Below are 19,269 nucleotides of genomic sequence, written 5' to 3'. Positions count from 1 at the left end.
GCAAAGCAAGGGAAAGGGATGGTCAAGCTAGGGGTCAAACTTTCATGTGTTCAAAATGGAAATAAATTTCATAGCAAAAGTCTGTAAATAACGAAATTAGCTGGGGAAAATTGATTATTTCAATCCTATCCTAATCCAAAAAGAAATACGCCGGAAGTGTTATGTTCAGCTGTAACAGATCGTTTTACATATGACAACTGGGGTAATTCCTAGACTGATTTCTCTCATTATCGCCACAAACCAACCGTAATCTATTGATTTAAAATCGAAAAATTAGATTTTTTAAATATTTCAAGTACCTTGCTCAAACCGTTGTTAACTCCAGTTTATTACTTGATTGATTGGTGATTTATTTTATTTTTATTTTCTGCAAATTCAAATAATTTCAAAAATTAATTGAATAAAGAGGCTACAATTTCACACAATGTTCGCATATAGTATGTATATATTTTCAGTAAACTTACATACATACATACATATATTGTTAATAATTTATTTCAGGTTTTTTATTTTAAATATTTTTATTTCATTTTTAATACATTTTTTATACAAATTTTCTTTACAGGAAAAAAGTAATTGATTTATTTTAATATTTTAACATAATTAAATTCTCTGCGCTGTAACTAACTGAATGAGAAGCGTGTAAGAGGACTGGATGTAATTTTTTCCACAGAACTGTACGATTATAATTTCTCATTAATATTATAATAAATTTCGAATTGGAGTTTTATGTTAGAGGTTAAGAAATATACATGTATGTTTATTAAAAATTGTAAAATAATTTAACAGGAAAATTACATATGTATAAATATATATTAGTAAATAAATGTATTTTGTATATAAAAATATTTTGAAAAAGTTTTAGTATTAATTTATGAAGAAAAAATAAATAAAATGTAGAAACATTTAAAACAAATAATTAAATATAAAATAAAACAAAAAATTATTAAAAAAAAATAAAATTTATAAATATTAAGTAAATATTTTTTTTTATAAAAAATAATCTTGTATAAATAAATATTAATATATTTAAAATGAATTTACAAATTCCTGTTGATTTCCACACTTCCCTCCACTCTTCAGTTCAGTTAATATACCACATTCTGACATTTCAGTGCTTTATCTAGATTTTTGAAAAGTTCTTATATCTAACCGCTTCCGCTCCACTCAAATACAAATGTCGCTCTCTACAAGTACCCACAAGTGTACGCTGCGCCTGCCACTAGTTCAAACATTACAATCCATAATTCGCTTAAAATTCTAATGCAAAGCATACATATTGTGGATTTTTCCTTTTTTTTTTGTTAATTTTCATTTGCAATATATTTATTTTAAAATACACACTCACACACGACCACCGAACGACGGAGATGCGTGCTATACAATTGTACATACACACAACGTGTACATTAATAATAATACATAATATTTTATTGTTAATAATGTTAATAGAAACAATTTTGGACATTTGTTGGGTTTGCTGTAGAGAAGCACGCCAAGTTTACCTCAAAGGATTACATATTTTGCTAGCATAATTACATAGTTAATAATTACATAAGTATGTGTGTGTGTGCCTGAGGTTTGCTAAAAGCACAAAGTAAACAACGGCAGTTCAGTTCTGCATTTTGCAATTTGCATTGAATAACGTAATTAAATTAGTTTATAAATAAAATGGTAATAACATAACCTCACTTATGGTTCAACAACAAAAATTGTGGCATATAAATTGCATATTTTCTAGTAAAAATTTTATGAAATCTATAAATAGCACCTCAGCTGCGCTTGCTGGCATTTAAAACTTATTTTTTGTTTTTTTTTTTGTATTTACTCGTAATTATTTGTACTGATACTACATATTTTTGATAAAAATACAAAAAGGAATAATTTGAAATAAAAATTAATTTGCATAAAGCACTAAGTTTGCAAAGCAAAAACATTATTTTCCTACAAAATACACTTTAGATTACTAGTTATGACAGTCTGGCAACACTGACACACCAATCAAAACAAAATAAACAGCAAATTAAAGAGTTTACAATCAAATCGCCAACACACGTCCAAAGTATAAACGGTTTCTTCCAACTGTTTCTTTCAGTGTAATCAGTGAGTTGTTATTGTATTTAAAAAGTGCTGTTAGGGCGGCTCGCTTCCATTACTCACTACATCATCGACGACACGACACCTCGCTTTACTGGTACTCATCATCACTGCTCAGCAGCATCGTCTTCTCGTTATAGTTCTGACTGATGGTGGCGACCCGTTGACCGCCCGGCATGAATTTCCTCTGATTACCGAGCGTTTTCGATGCCATGCAGCTGGCGATGCTGCCACCGGGTGTGCCTTGACTGTTGTTGCCCAAACTGCTCATTGTGCCGTTATTACCGCCTGTGTTGTTGCTGCCGTGTTGTGTGGCATTCGGTTCGTCCGGATCGTAGGAGGAGACACGCATGCCACGTGAACTTTTACCACCTGAATGAGAATTTGAGAATTGCAAATTTCGCATAGTAGCAAAACCACAGTTATTTTTTAAGAAAAATAATTTGCAAAAACAATTGTAAGCTTGTAATTAGCGTCATGCCACATGCATTAGTTGTGAGAATAAAAAAATAAAGTTATTTTATGAAAATTTAAAAATAAAAATCAAATAATTTTTGTTATTGTCTTATTCTATAATAGTACGAGGTGCAAGTGAATATGGGCCCAATTTTATTGATGAGATTGCTCGATGAGAAACTAAACCGTCCTACCGTTGCCACCTTTTTTTTAAATATTTTAAAGAATAATTTTATGTCTTTGTTTTACGCAAGAAGATTAATTAGAAGAAATATCTCAAGAAATCCAAACTCATAAGAACGCTGGACTAATTGTAAACTCATAACAGAGCTTGAATAACACAGTTAATAGGTTTCTAATTAATTTTTCATTTTTTATATTATTATTTTATTTTTTTTTTATTTTTTTTTAGTATTTTTTTATATTTTTTTTAGTATTATTTTATATTTTTTTTAAATTATTTTTTTATATTTTTTTTTAATTATTTTTTTAAATAATTTTTTTTTATTTTTTTTTTAATTCCTTTTTTAATTTTTTTGTCAATATTATGAAAATTGTTAAGAAACAGCTATGTATATATAATGGTACATAATTTAATTTTTTCTATAAAAAAATATGTCCCCAAAATTTTAATTCAAACTCTTCACGTAAAAAAACCAATAACTTCACAAATATTTTATAATAAAGAAAATATGTAAAACAGAATCACAAAAAAAACACATACCATCATACTTAAGCACACATATTTTATTTAATATTTATAATAAAAATTCATACAATATTTTGTTTAAAAATAATTAAATTTATATGCAATTTCCATATAATTCACAAAGTTTCAAATACATATATAATATATTGTGGTAAATAATCTTTAGTACAATTAGGTATGCTTAAAAATTTCACATGCGTATTGTATGTAAGGCTATCACATAAAAGCTAAAAAATAATATTGTGCAATACGATAGTATGTGTGCTTGTAAAGGAGAAACACAGTACATACAATAAAATAAAATTTAAAAAAAGTTCAAAAAAGATATATAAAAAATCTGTTTTTATTGTTTGTTGGAATTTTTTAGTTTAATGTTGTTGTAAGAAATAAAACAAAAATAGTATTATATTTTTATGTTATAATATAAATAAAACAATTTAAATTGAAAAAAAAATAAAATATAATTATAAGTTAATTTTGCAATGACAATTATTATTTTTTTGTTTATTTAATTATTTTAATATTTTTTTTGTATTAATTTCTTTTTTTTGAGCAATGTGTGAAATGCAACAAATTCAAATGATATCAATAACTGTTAAGATATAAGCGAGAACTTTTTGCAAAAAATAAATATAAAATATAAATATATTTTTAAATCCGATATAAAACAAAATACGCCCAAAAAGTATGCCAACGGAAAAAGATTGCTGTAAACAATAAAAATCAAAACTAGTGATACAGAAGAACCCATTTGGGGCCAGAAGACTTATTAAAACCACTCAGGCTAGAGCAGTCAGATGTGCGACGAAAATTAAAAGCTAATTTGGGGGAAATATGTATGTCGCTTTGACAACAACAATAAAATTAAATGATTAGATAAAAGTTTCGAAATTGATTTTCGAAAAAATAGTTATAGCGCCTGTATTATATATATTGAAGAAATGTTTTAAATGCAAGTGGATAAATTTGCTTTAAAGAGCATATATTTCTAACAACAATCGCTAATTTATACCGTTAAAAACGGTTTTGGAATGATTAACGCTGTTATAACAACAAAAACGCAAAAAACAATTTCGCTGGTGGCAATATAGTTGTTTTTATAAAAAAAGAACACATTATAAAGCAAATTAACTCTTTAAAGTAACTGCACCGGAGTAAAATGTATAAACTGAAGACATACAAGATTCTTTGAGTGTTAAAGGAAGTGCAAAAAAAAAACAATTACAATTGAATATTGTAAAAAAAACAAATTTTAATTTTTCATTGTGCAAGTTAAGTACTTTGAGCTTTAAGTACATACAAAGTAGCATAAAAATTCTATTTTACTAAATAAGTACGCGAAGGCAGATTCTTCTAATATTTTGGGTATCTAATTTTTGTTGTGTTGGGAAATTTCTATCTATTTATAAGTTTTATACTAACCTATAAATTTTTTTTCTGTAGAATATAAGAAAAAATAATATACCTAACGGGTAAACATTCATAGATTAATAGATATATAAAAAAAAAAAACATAAAAATATTAAGAATTTAATAAAAAATAGATAATATTTATTCCTGTTGTTAAAAGTGATAGGAATGAGTGGTAGCAAATATACTATTTCTTGACTTGATTTTTTTTTTCTATATGTTAAAACGAGACAGTGCCTTGAACCAGGTGCACCTTGAGCTACGCTAAACAAAAGACGCTTGTATAAACTTAAAAGTATAAAATAAAAAAACAGTGTCCATACATATAACATATTGAGTAAACGAACGAAAAAATGCATACCTCCTGTGGATGTGTGTGTCTGTGATTATTTTTGTTTTTATGTAAACTTAAGAGCTACGCCATTTTCGTTTCGTTTGATTGAAATTCATCGTGTTTTCTTTTTATTTATAAATATTTATATATATTTATATGTACTCGTATGTGTTTTGTATAAGGCAATTTTGGTAAGCAAATGCACTACGCAAAGGCATTTTTTCCACGCATTAGCACTAAAGAAATATCGCTTTAGAATTGTTTTCTTGTTTTTTTTTGCTGCTTTTTCAATAATAATTTTTTTTTTTTTTGTTTTTTTTATTAAATTATATGTAAGTACTATTTCTGTTTCTGTTTCTGTTCACCCGCTTCAACGCTCACAACATTACATATCTTCCGCTCGGCGGCGCATTAGCACATTGTCAGACATTGATTTTAAAGTTTCTCATAACGCTGAGACGAGGTAACTTCTGTAAAAGGAATAGAAGAGAAAAAAACAAATTTTTGAAGAAACCCAAAGTGGTTGGTAACGAAAATAAATTGTTGGCAAACATAAAATGAAACCCAAGTAGAACCAAAACCAAAATGAAAAGAACGAAAATAAAATGTTTGTGTGTGTTTTTTTTTTAATACAAAACGCATTAGACTTGAACTTGGGTGCGCTTTACAATTGCGAGCGACCTTTCAAGGTAGATAAAATGCAAGTGCAAGGGAGATAGAAATAGTTTAAGTTTGAGTACGCGTGAGTTATAACGGTTTTGTTGTATACCCCCTACACCTAAAGCACTACTCACTAACCAAAACGCAGGCGATTCGGGTAAAATGGTGATGATGAAAATTAGTATTTAACAGTACAAAGCTGTAAGCATTTCTGAATGGTTAGTGGGATGTTGGCAAATGGTTTGGGGACAAAAGCAGGGTTTAGTTGGCTATGGAATGGTAGTAATGTTAAGGTATATAAGATATAGCAGTGGTATGATGTAAGACCTTACAGTGATAAAATAGTTGCAGGCAGGATGCATATCAAATTTACAAGAAAAGCAGAGTTTGTAGCCACAAATAAAACATGCATATTTAATAAATCACATGGGAAAGTGATGGAAGCGGACTTACCAGAACTGTATTGCGTGTATTGTTGGTATTGTGGATGGAAATTGTGTATAGCATCTGTCATAATATCCTTGGGATTCATTGTTTCCTGAAAAAGTAACAACAAAATTATATTTGGTCTAGACATAATGAAATAAAATTGAGGTTATATACTTTAAGGCTGCTAGAAATTGACTGCATGGTAACAGAGCGTCCTTGGCCATCGGCATTACAGCTACGCGCATAGACCTGTAAAAGAAGAAATTCGATATTAATTAGAACGTATCTACTCATGTTTGCTAGGCAGTCCGCGTATTCTGTGTATGTGGAAGGTATGTACTAATACGATCCATTTATTATATCTAGATAATTTATATAATTGGATAACTTCTATACTACCAGAAATATGCTGTATAAGGACAGGAAAGGGAGGTGTGTGGTACGAATTATCTTATATTCGGCATTTGGAGGTTAGTGGAAGGTATCTACCATTTTGGAAGGTATACAATAATCCACGCATTTTGTTGAGGTTTTTATAAATTAAAGAATCAGTATTTAATAAAATTAGCGGCAGAGACGTAGATTCATATAAACGGTGCTACAGACAGCATCCCTTATCTGATTTTTTAATTTGTGAACTTTGTAAATACTTAGAAATATGTATAAAATTAATTAAAAATATAGTAATAATAATAAATTACCAAAACTTGGAAAAAATGTGTACCTATTTTACTGCCCGCCTGTGTCTGTGCGTATTTAGAATCCAATATTTTAAAATTTGTGAATAATCAACTAATGACTCATAAAGACAACGCTACTGATAACAAGTCAACTGAGTATATGGCCACACAAAGTCGGCTATGTTAATAAAATAAATTTAGATCAACTATGAATCTGCATGATATGAACACATACCTCTCCACACACGCTAAGAAAAAACAGCGCAAAAAGATGAGGCGCATAAAGAGGCAAATAAAAATGCAAAATATTTGCCACGCTCCAATGCCTAACCATTACGCATTGACCATAAAAACGACATACCAAATTAACTTTATACTTTCGATTTTCACCGATCCAACGTCTAACTTTACTGTCCACGCTTTCTACTGACTAATCGAGTATGAGCTCAACACAAGCAGACGCAATAGTGTTAATTGTCTGCGAAATATGTAGGTATGTATATGAGTAGTTCATATTTATCTTATCAATCGACAATAGCATGTCAAGCCAACACGCCCGCCTGACAAACATTTACACTCAATGAACTTGTTGGCAAAGCAAAAAATACATAAAATATAAGCGAAGATTAGACATAAACACTAATTACAAAGAAAAGTAATTATGAAGAAAGTAAACAAGAATAATAGTTGTTATTATTTTAACTCACCTGATAGGGAAAGGCATAGCGCAACGCAATCGCAGCGAACAACATTTCAATGCAAATGAAAAAGTTTTGATAACCCGCCGACACAGTACCAGCTGAGGTGACCGTACCCATGCTGTCCACAATGGGCGAAATGACCTTGGCCTTTTCCAAAATGGCCAACATAACACCTGTGCGCGGCAACAACGTATAATTAGTAAATTAAATAAAAAAAAATTTGAAAAATGTATGTGACTCACCTTGCCAAAACGATAAGAAGATAATCGATTTGATTGTGCAAAATTTCAATACAGGCTCGAATGGTGTGAGTAAATCACGTGTGGCGAAATAGAATAGATATAAGCCGTATAGGGCAAGAGTCACGGATATATTATAGATAACGGTAATGTAGATGTAACCGCCATTTGCGCTGTAAAACAGTACAATTATATTAAAAAAGGTTTACAAAATATTGTTTGTCTTCACATGCTCGTACCTCCAATCACCATCATGATAGTGGCCAAAGGCTTGCAGGAATATAATAATGAATGCCACCAGCGGCTTCACCAAGCAGAACTGCAATGTGGCCTGCTTGCAAAAGCGCAGGAAACCAATTGTATAGGTTTTACCCTTCAGACAACAGGTGCCATACAGGCACGAGCTCTTAATTGGTTTGCCGCGTATCTCGGACATGATATTGCCCTCACCACCAAGGTACTCATAGCAGAGCGACAGGAAACTGTAGATGACAAACGCTAAAGGAGAAATTATACAAATCTTATTTATAAGAAAGAATTCAACAAATCCTGGCAATTTCGTGTGTTTACCTTCGTAGCAATCGCGCACGGTAAAGAAGTACACATACACATTATCCGAATTGAAGAAAAACAAACTGATCCACGAGTATGTCGCATACATGGGCACAATAAACAGGATGCGCACTATCCAGCGTTGCTCCTGTGGATTTGTATACCAACGCAGATGTTGATAAATCTAACAGCGTGAGACAAATGCAATAAGAAAACAAAAACAAACAAAGTAAAGCATTACAATTGCGATTTTTTAATACGCAAGCACTATCTACCCACCTGTTGGCATGTGATAAAAAGTGCCGCCCAAACGAATACGGTCGCAAGTCCTTGGGCGGTTTTTGTTTGCAGGAAGATACCATCACCGACGTGACTGAGCGGATCAATGGGCGACGGCATTGGTTTGGCTTGTACAACGATACTTGGTTTCAGCGTAGTCGATTCGGTCATCGTCGATGCGGCGGCTGCGATGACGGCTGCTGCTGTGCCATTCGGGTCAATGAAGCTCGTTGTACTTGGCGCTGTGCTATTCACAACGCTGTTCATACTGTGTGCGTATGCGACGAATTCATTGGAAGTGTCAGTTAGATGAGGGCGCATATGAAAATAGAGTAATGTGTATTGTTGAAATTAGTTTTTGTTTTTGTATATGAGTAAATAACTTTTTAAATTTAGTATAAAATATTGATTCTCCCAATAAAAACACTAAATTTTATGCAGAATTCCGCACAAATTGCTATAATAAAATCAGTAGCAATAGTAGTTATCAAATAGAAGTGGCATTCAGCACTTCAAAATACGTTCCTCTAATCTATAAAATCTATGAAAGTCTGTAATATCAGTGCTGAAATAAAACGATAAAAGTTTCGTACACAATTTGTTGTTGTTAGTTCAACAGTGTTTTGTATATTTTTACATACATCATATATTTCACATAAGTTTCTTTGTAAATACCCGTATTCATTGAATTTTGATTAGGTCTCTTCCCTGCGCGTTTGTTCACTTTGTAAAAGTGAATATTTCTTGTCACTACATTTCATTATAACATCTAATATTTATTTCTTAATTAGGAACATTATTTTTCTTAGAATTTACTAATTAGACATATTTTATAAAACAAAAAATTCATTCGAAAGTATTAAGTGAGATAGGAGCTCTGGTTGATGTACATATAAGTAAGAATTAATTACAAATATATTTTAAGGCTTTAGAAGCCGAAAAAAAGTGTTTTTTTAGCAATTTTTTTTGAAAGGGAAGGAAATGATTGCGGTTAACGGAATTTTAAGACGATAGTGTACTATATTTAAAGCTTAAAAAACAATATTTATTATTAAAAAATATCGAAATTTTTTCAAAGTTGTAAGTATTTTTCTGGAGCACCTGGTGTCTGCACTTGTAAATCGGTACCGGTGATGGAGGTCGTGCGATGCATCTGAAACAGTCGAACCAATTTTTTATTTTTTTTATAAGTTTCTTTTCTTTATGAACTAAAAAAATACCGAAGAAGTTATAAAATTCCAAATTTTCGCGAAGTTTGAAAAAAAAATCACTTTTTTAAGAAAAAAAATTGACTTTAAGTTGCAAAACAAGTAGTTTAAATAATACTTTTGTCCAACTTTTTTAGTTCAAATAGAAGATAATTTAATACTGAAGCTAGATCTCTTTGGTTTTTTTCGATCGGAAATATATTCTTTTTGCGATGGCCGGCACCGTTTTCTAACCCTTGTGAAAATGAAAACTCGAGAAAACGCGTTTTAAAGTTTTCGGTCGGGCACATTCGCACCTGCTCGACGCTCGGCCACTAAAACTGCTCTAGCTTCGAAAATATGTCGAATTGGTCTCTGGAATTTTAAAGACATATTCTTGGATAGTTTTGGAAGAGATTTAAAACAAGACAAAAAAATCGATTTTTTGAACCCTGTAAAGCAGACTACTTACTGCCTTAAGCTTGTCTTAACATAAGTTGTTGTGTATCAGATCATAAATTTAGAAGTGATTTAACTGGTCACTGTTTTCTAATGTCAAGTTTTTACTTCAGATATTAGAGAATACCTAACCATTACTTTTATCAATATGACACCCTTGCAAACGGAGAATTCCCGAGAATTCTTTTTATTTTAACTAGAATATTATTTATTATAATATAATAAAAATACTATATTTTAATTATATTGCTGTTAGATCGACATTAACATTATCTTATCCCCATGTCTTGTTATGAAAACAATGCCAATATGCCATTACACACCAACTTTGAATTCTCACGATGAAATGCGTTTATGAAATTAGCATTTTACCGATAATTTATTCGAAGTTCAAACTAAACGCACTATCTTTGTTTCTGAATACACCAGTGCACCTGCTAGACCTTACTGAAACCAGAACAAAAAATAACAAAAATTGCTTACTCCACACACAAAGCGCTGACACATACATATTTATTCACTCAAAATATTGATAAATATAAAGTTGCCGATAAAAGAGAACACACGAAAAACGCCTCGTATCTGTGACCACACGATGCATTTAATCTACTTTTGACGAAGTTTATCGCACTGATAAGAAAGTCGTGAAAAGAACAGCATTTCTTGGAAAAGCTTTTGAGTCAAATACTTACATATATTTGTAAATGACTATAAGCACACACACATTTGAACACATATGCACACATGTACCTTTCGATATCATTCGTTATAATATGCGCCATTAAATGTTGAAGTATGGCAAGATAAAAATTGAATTATAACAACACGCATTCACATTATAGTACATACATATGTATGTACTATATGTCCATGTATGACATGCATCCATATATTTTCGCCCATTCACTTATTCACACGTTCACTGCGTCGTATACATGCCGTCGTCATTGTTCGTCGTTAAGCGACGTTTTTCATTTAATATCTCTCATCATATTAATATCATATTTGAATGAATGTTGACAATGACAGGAGAAGTGATGCGAACGCGTGTAAGTATACTTATAAGTTATTAACTAGACCCTTGTAGCTACACCTCCATCGCAATTTACAGTTATAATCAAGTGTCTTAGGCTATGGGCATAGTGAGTTGCTGAAAATAAAGATGAAATGTTCAAATTCAAACTCCCTACTAGGAAAATATGATATTCATTAAATAATGACTTGGTCTTGGCTACAACTAATGCTACAAAATTTTTTGTTGCATCCGGTAGATCTCACTATGGTTTCTTTGAAAGATTCCCCTCAAAAATGATCGACGTTAACCGTCTCAAAGTGACTTAAACCATGTAGGATGCGCAATTATAGAATGACAGACCACAAAAAGTTGAAGAAAGTAAGCCAAGCTAGGAATCTTGCCGGACGCAAACTGTCATAGCTGTCTGGAAGAAGGCGACGTGGAAACAACAAGTCCTTTCCTCATCCACGTTCGCAAGACAGAAGATGGAACATCGCGGTAGCCGTACTTCAGGCGAACCATGGGAACTTGCCGGATTAGAAAATAACCGCCTCATAAAATTTGTGATAGGCTTCAAGCGCTTCGGTGATACCTAAAGCTCTACTTTGCGATCAATACTTAGTAGTCTCCTGTAATCACAACGGACTGACGCCTTTACTTGTCCAAGTGGGTACCATTGCAAAACCTGTCGCGGAAGTCAGCCTCTTTTAACATAACCTAACCTAAGCCAAGCAACTGGTATGACAACGCAATTTGGAACGCTCGAAACTAGCGTACCTCATCTTCAGCTGCTTCTTTTTGTTATACTTCGGTCGCTACTTTGCGCCACGCTGCACTATGCGCTTAGCCTTGCACTCACGCACGAGCTCTGGTTCAAGTCCAGCAGAGTTACGGTTCATGCGGTTATGTCGAGAGAAAGTGGATATATGTGCGCGTTACTTGTATGGACATTTGTAGATACGCGAATGAGGGAATCGGAAAATAAAGCAAACTATTAGATCATCGTAAAATGGAAAACCACGCGCCGCTATAAATATTTGCAGACTAGCGATATAAACTACGTAGAAAATGGTGCAAATAAATGCGAAAATATATGAAACGACGAATATACGCGTACGTCTGTAAATACACCGGCTGGCAGTGCCTATTAATCGCGTGAAAATGACACTGAAGTGCCGGATAAAATATACGTGGAAACAAACAGGACACAAAACTAAACACAACAGCACAAACGGTTGCATAAAAAATGCAAAAAATGGTGTCATGAAAAACAAATAAAAACCTAGGAAGCCAACTACTGTTATGGCAGTAGTATGTTGCCAAATGAGGCGAGAGGATTACGTGTTATGGGGATAGGAAAAACAACGCCTCGTCCTTAAATGGTCATGGTCACCAGACGCGCTGTTATATGGTGTGTATCACGTACTGTTATTACGCGAATGTATAACATAGTTGCAGCTAAGCGGAAAAAGGGTTTAAGTGCGTTTGCCATTTTTATAAAAAACTATAAATTTTGAAATGAAAAAAAAACTAATCCTGCTAATTTTTTTTGGAATATAACTACTAAATAATCGGGGATAATGCTGTAATACAAGTTTGGTTACAAACAAAAGTAATTAAAACTTATGTCAAACACGATAACTCAAAATTGTCTAAAAGTACTTAGCAGGTTTTGTCTGTCAACCGTAGTTAGATACATTTGCACGTTGTAGAAGAAAGGCCCACGCTTTCGCAATATTTTCCATTACAAAATTCCATACAAATACACTATTTGCAGATATTTACTGATATCACTTTACCACAATAACAAGTAAAATATTTTACTCAACCTTTAATTATTTAAATGGTTGACTGTTGCTTTCGCAATGGCGTTGGTGGAAAATCGATAGAGACTGACTTTAAAGCGGCAAATTCAGTGAAACTGCGATTAAATGTTAAATGTTCAGACTAATTTGTTTAATGTCATAGAAAATTGACTAGGCTGTGTAAACTGAAATGGAAAAAAGCATTTGGTTAATTGCAAAAGCTATTACAAATTATAATTATTATTCAACGAGCACGAAATTGGCACAGCTGTGCAAAGGTCGATTTATAGATTTGAAATTTGTGATTTTCAATTAAATTTTTTTTTTCGTAATGTTTAAGGTCTCGAACAATTGCTTTTAAAGTCTCGCTCATAACCTAAAATAAACAAGAACTAGTAGACACAAACTCTCTAGAAAAAATTATTGTAACTAGAACATGACATCTAAAAACAAAACTAGAGGTTTTTGATTCCTCTCAAAGACGGCGCTGTCGTCAACTTTCTATGAATACAGGTTTCAGACTCCAGACCCCTGTCGCATTTTTCAAGCCGTTTTGACTGACATTAAAAATAGATGCACTGCTGTTCATTTACTCTGATATCTGGAGCACGAGTAGAAATATTCTCAGACTGTAACATTGAAAGAAATTGATAGACTTCTTGGGTTATTACATTAAATTATAAACCGATAATTGACCAATTCTACTCTAAAGAGTTCTTAGCATACTAGATTCTAAGAAATATTCTAATTTTGGATAGCAAATGTTTCCAATTATAAAAACCAAAAAAATAAAACAAAATATTTCTGAATTTTAAATAGAAAGTAAGAATGTCTTCAAATTAAGCATTCATTCCTAGTGAGATCACATAGACTCATACAAAAAGAACACCTCTTCTCCCAAAGTGTGGCACGCTGGAGCAACAAACTGCTGCACAAAGATACACAGAGCAATTTGTTGAGAATAAAATTCGCTTTTCTTCAAATCTGTCAGGTTAAGTGAACTTAAATAAAGAATAAAAAGCAAAAGTGCCGCATTAAAAATGCAGATGTGTAAGAGTTCACATAAAGCGAATATACCGTTCTAAACTGGGTCACATCTTCGCCGAGCAAAGAGTAGTAAGAGTGTAGCGATTTTTCGTTTATTTTTTTTTTCGGGGATTGCCCAAAAGCGTCAAGCAACAACAAAAGCAACATAGACACTTATGTAGTACCTATGAACTAAGCTACTCAGGGTATTTGTGCCGCACGAAGCGTGTTGCAATAAAGAAACGACGAATTTGTGACAAATAAATGAAGCAACAAAAAACGTGTGAAGGAGTTTAACTAAACGAAAATAATATACTCTACTATATCTACACAAGAAAATAATGTTAGAAGCTAGCTGAATAAAGCAGGAAAGCCAACTAAAACGGCGCGGCTTTTTATTTACACAGGAAAAATGTATGTAAATCATGGAAGCATTCTAACAAATATTTCAAAAACACACATCTCGTATATATGTACACATGCATGTGTGTTTTTTAGCTGACTGACTGTCAGACTGCTTGGCTATGAGGGTTGAGCTCTACTGAATATGGTGAGCAAAGTGGCCACGATGGCATATGCTGAAAGGAACTTGGCAGATGACACACCTTGAAAGCCTTGAACATTAAAATGGCACTACGTCACGCACACGAAAATAAATACCGTTATCTATACAGTATATTATCTGGTAAATGCGAAGACACCATAGACTTAACGAGTGTATATAGAGGGTGTAGAGTATAATCCATGACAGTAAAGCGAGAATATTTGAAAATTTTCGATTACCTTGCGGTTGGGATTAGAATTTTTTATTAAAATTCTTCGACAATATTTGACAAGGTTTTTTCATTTTGGTGCAGTTGATGCAAATAAAAACCTTCCTTAAGCCTTGAAGAATTTTTGTTTGAGGACCAAAAAATCCAATTCTTCAACAACTTTCTCATATCTGTTTCGAGAGTGATAGTTAAACGAATCTGTTAATGTAATAAAAAATCCTCTCTGATATAACCGTTATCGAGATAAAAATTTGCCACCAATAATAAAAATAATTATTTGTCAAAGCGAGTGTTTATCACTACACACACAGAGAGAGGATTGAAGAACTGAGTCTACATTTGTCTAAGCAATGGACTGCTTGTTGCTAATGTCAAAAGTAATGTTTCAATTTACAACAGGAAGGTAATTTGTAAACCCACAAGAGTTCATTAAACCAAGGAAAAAGGTAAACGCAGAAAGCAGGAGTGAAAAAATGTGAAAAAATAAAGGCGATGCCCACATAAGTCGTGCGATAATGAGCAATGGTTGGTGAGGTGAGCTGGTAATGTGTCCATGAAATGCTTAAACATAGATAAACATGTAGGAAAGAAAACTAATATAAAAACAGGAAAATAAAGAGAGCTCACAGCAAATTGGTAACATCAGGTACATAGGTAGGCAGCAGACATGAAAAGAAAAACCGGCAATTGCGAAAAGGCGCTAATCCAACACCGCAATGACGAAGCTGGTACCTGGTAATGAGAGACCACTGCAGGGCGAAGACAGATGAGTAAGTAAGACTTGTTAACTGAACGCTAGACTGACTGACTGACTGGCTGGCTGGCTGACTGCGCGCCTAAGTAGTTCGCTGACTCGACGGCTTTGGAGGCACAAGCTTAAACTTTTGAAGATTGAAAAGTGAAGAGGGAAGAGTGATGTTGTGGGTTCATACACTTAAGTGGTTGCTAATGGTGTTGTATTATGTGTATGTTTGTGTGCTTTGCGGCGTACAGGACGTATGAATAACCTATTATTTATGCAGCGCGAAACAAAAAACAAGTAAATATATATGTATGTATGTAATTATCTCTCGAATAGGTGTAGCACAATTTGTGTAATGTTTAACTGTGTTATAAATACAACAATAATTGTAGAGAAGAATGCGCTGCTATGCGTTGAAAAAAGATATGAGAAAATAGAGAAGACAAACAGAATTTATTATAGCAGAGGAAGTATCTAAACGCTGCAGCATAACTGCGAACATCAAACACCTCAACAATCATTCAACCAACAACACCCGCTAGCCTTGAGAAGCATGATGGTTACATTACCATATACTTCTGTGCGAATATAAAGCAAAATAAAAATAAAATAGTATATCAACCACACACAATTCGCACAGACAATCACAACAATAAAGGTAGTATGGGAAATAGATAGCCACAATTGTGCAAAACGAAGCTAATGACACGTTCGCAGATAGTCAAGTATTTGGTGAGCGGAACACATCTCTCGCGCTGCGCGTTTCAACTTCAAGTTGAGTAGCAAATAGCTAAAATAAAGCAAAAAACAAAACGAAATACATGCTCGTAAATATTTAACATGTTTTTTTGAGAACAAAATTTATCTGTATTTATCAGATAGCAAAAGCTTTTGAAAATAATAATAATTTGTAGAAAATTACACACGACAGATGATGAAATGAGACTGGAAAATTAATGTCAAGTATTTACAGTTAAATAATATATAATATTTTTTACTATCAGTTCGTTACTAGGCTATATTATTTAAAAGGTCGAACATAATGCTTAGAAAACACTTGTTTAAGTACAATCCGTCCCTCTATTTGTTATATATTTATTATTTACGGTAAAACATTTAAAAGCTTCAATCACAAAATTGATTAGTTGATTTATTTTAATTTAAAATAAAAAGTTGTGGCTACGTTCACGCTACAATCTTGCTGAGCAACACATTTTAACGGAAACGTGAATCTCGCAGAAACTGCATATTTTTAAAGCTGAAAAACTTGTTAATCATTCACGCGATGACCGCACAGCTGGCATTTGACTCATCTCACAGAAAGAAAGCTTGTTAAATTTCAAAAATACCCACAAACCATGTTAAAATAAAATAAATGAAAAACAAAAAAAAAAAAAATATTAAAACGAAGAGACCGAGAAGCATAAATGAGACTAAGGAAGAGAGTAAACAGCTAAATTCATGTTGACTTTAAATAACGTTTAAAACAAACATTTATTTGTTTACCGATATTTGTTATTAGCGATTTATATTATTTTGTAAGAAAACGGTAGGCGATGAGAGACAAGTAACAAACTATGCAACAAACAATTCACGGTCAAACAATAAACGAAAATATTAATAAATAACGAAAACTGAAATGTGTATGTATGGTATACAAAATAATAATCGATGAAAATATTGACAAGACTTCGAAGTACACAAATAGAGGCAGTTAAACTTCATGTTTGTATGCACATTGGTATGTATGGTATGTTTGTGCGCCAAAGTGACCAATTAATTGACACGAAAAGCAGCGAATATAATAGAGTACAACATACAAATCAAACACATTGAACAAAAGTAACTAAGCATATTAATAAGGACGGAAACTGATTTGGATTTAATATAGCAAAAAAATATATTGTTTTAATACAGGAATTCAAAATTGTTCATGTCAATTGCTTTCTCCGCTTTGCTTGCTTTTCAATCAAGAATTTAACAAAATGGTTTAAAATTGCAATTTTTGCGAAAAATAACAAACCAAACTTCTAAACATGTGTGGGAAAAGCAATGCCTTGATGATTGCTCATTAGCAGTTTCGGTCAAACTGAATCTGTTTTTGCACAAACGTGGCGATAACGTTTTAGAAGATAAACACAATTTGTAAAACACACATACGGATGCACAATCAAATACAAAAAACTCATATTAATGTGTCGTTGCCCCACGCGAACATATGGCTTCCAATATTTGAGCTATAAGCTGCACTGTATGCGAATATTTGCCTGAGAAACATAATTGTAATTATGAAGAAAAATTGCAGTTAAATTTGCTTTAATTTAAAACTCAGCGCGTATTCTAAATGTACCAAATTCTTAATTTTTATCAAAATACTATGTTATTTTTACTTTTACTGGCTAATTAATAGTTAGAGCTTTAACAGAATGAAAAACTTGTCATAAACTTTTTGTATAGATACTTGGACATTGAAGTTAATGATAAGTCAATTGGAAGGGTCTTCGACCGCTCTTATATTTATGTACAATCGTGAGTAACAAATCTAGCTTACATGTATACATTGTATTTTAAATATAACAAATATAAATATCAGACCACTATATATTAGAATTTTCTGAAAACATTTGTATGTACTAATAACGTGAACACAAAATGTATATCCCCAATATTTTGCTCCTTTCTGAAACAAATAAAACCCATTTCAATATATGCATATACATATGTACCAATTTTACTGTCTATTATTTTTCAATATATTTTGCACAGGCATACAACTTTCCAATTGGCACTAACCTTGTTTGTCTGCGTCTTATATAGGCTGTTTTATTGTATTACTGCTGACACTTTAATATTTTAATTTTATTTTTTAATAGCGTTTGAATAAGTCCCAGAAAGTCAACTAAAACGAACCACTTGTCATTTATATGATTATTGTTTAATTTCTTTTTTTTATTTCTTCCCAATATTTTTTTGTTGCAAATGTCGTTGTAGTCGCCAGCGAATCAATTGGACAAAGATGACGTTTTTTCTTTGGCTTTGCCTTTTTCACTTACTTCATGTATGTTGCTAAAATTCACTTATTAAACTTCAAACACTCGTTATTCGATTTTTGTGCGCGAGTTGTTCGTAATTTGTACTAAATTATGCGATATTTTTAAGCAATTGAACCGAATTCAATCTTTTCAAAAAACACTTTATAAACTTGGAGGAAAAACTCACTGATTACTATGAAAAATAAATACGAAATGACTGCTGTGCAGTATTGCCAAAACACAAAGTTAAATCTGTTCACCAACAGGTGGCGCGCAACTTACTTTCGTTGAGTATTAATTTTACGATATTTTGCATAATGAATCACGTATTGATATAATTCATATAAACATATAAAATAAATATTCTGGTTTATTTATATATTTAAGAGAAAAGGCATACGACCTTCAAAATCATTGCCATGCAAAAATTGTATAATAATATATTAGTTCAGATATTCATATTAATTTACATATTAAAAATTAAATAACCAACAATTAGTTTTTAATATTGCTTTCACTACTGGCAGTTATTTGTAGTAACAATTTGTTATTAAAGGAATGTTTTTGTAAGAATTTTTTATAAATTAATTAATGAGTTAAAATAAAATTTGAATTCTTTCAAGAGTGTGGCATCACTCAATTTTAATGTTTCCACTGCCTTTTTGTGTGTTGCAACACTGAACT

The 19,269-nt window shown here is 32.1% G+C and overlaps 1 protein-coding gene across 7 annotated transcripts; it reads right to left on the bottom strand.

The window, feature by feature from the left end:
• Positions 1-288: 288 nt before the first annotated feature.
• On the bottom strand, positions 289-18,808 carry LOC105213166 (transmembrane protein 184B). 7 transcript variants are annotated; one of them, XM_011185803.3, is made up of 9 exons: positions 18,347-18,808; positions 8,547-8,814; positions 8,286-8,451; positions 7,955-8,213; positions 7,719-7,888; positions 7,483-7,649; positions 6,270-6,344; positions 6,120-6,204; positions 289-2,469 (listed from the first exon to the last, which is right to left on the bottom strand). In XM_011185803.3, the coding sequence occupies exons 2-9, from the start codon at positions 8,811-8,813 to the stop codon at positions 2,189-2,191; spliced, it is 1,470 nt and encodes a 489-aa protein (XP_011184105.2). In that variant the 5' UTR covers position 8,814; positions 18,347-18,808; the 3' UTR covers positions 289-2,188. The 7 variants fall into 7 exon arrangements, with proteins under 7 accessions (XP_011184105.2, XP_011184097.2, XP_028895741.2 ...); XM_011185795.3 differs by having other exon boundaries at positions 18,607-18,808; XM_029039908.2 differs by lacking the exon at positions 18,347-18,808 and adding an exon at positions 10,943-10,989.
• Between the last annotated feature and the right edge of the window lie 461 nt (positions 18,809-19,269).

The sequence above is a fragment of the Zeugodacus cucurbitae genome, chromosome 4 (genome assembly GCF_028554725.1).
Source record: "Zeugodacus cucurbitae isolate PBARC_wt_2022May chromosome 4, idZeuCucr1.2, whole genome shotgun sequence".
NCBI classification, from domain to species: Eukaryota; Metazoa; Arthropoda; class Insecta; order Diptera; family Tephritidae; genus Zeugodacus; species Zeugodacus cucurbitae.
The sequence above is the reverse complement of the archived record's forward strand: the minus strand, read 5'-3'. Positions and strand labels throughout refer to the sequence as shown.

Excerpts from the sequence above, each read along its gene's own strand:
- LOC105213166 (XM_029039908.2), bottom strand. The coding sequence starts at position 10,974 with ATGGCGCATATTATAACGAATGATATCGAAAG. Across the intron at positions 8,214-8,285 it reads CGTGCGCGATTGCTACGAAG|CGTTTGTCATCTACAGTTTC; the intron begins GTAAACACACGA and ends TTTCTCCTTTAG. Across the intron at positions 2,470-6,119 it reads ATACACGCAATACAGTTCTG|GTGGTAAAAGTTCACGTGGC; the intron begins GTAAGTCCGCTT and ends ATTCTCATTCAG.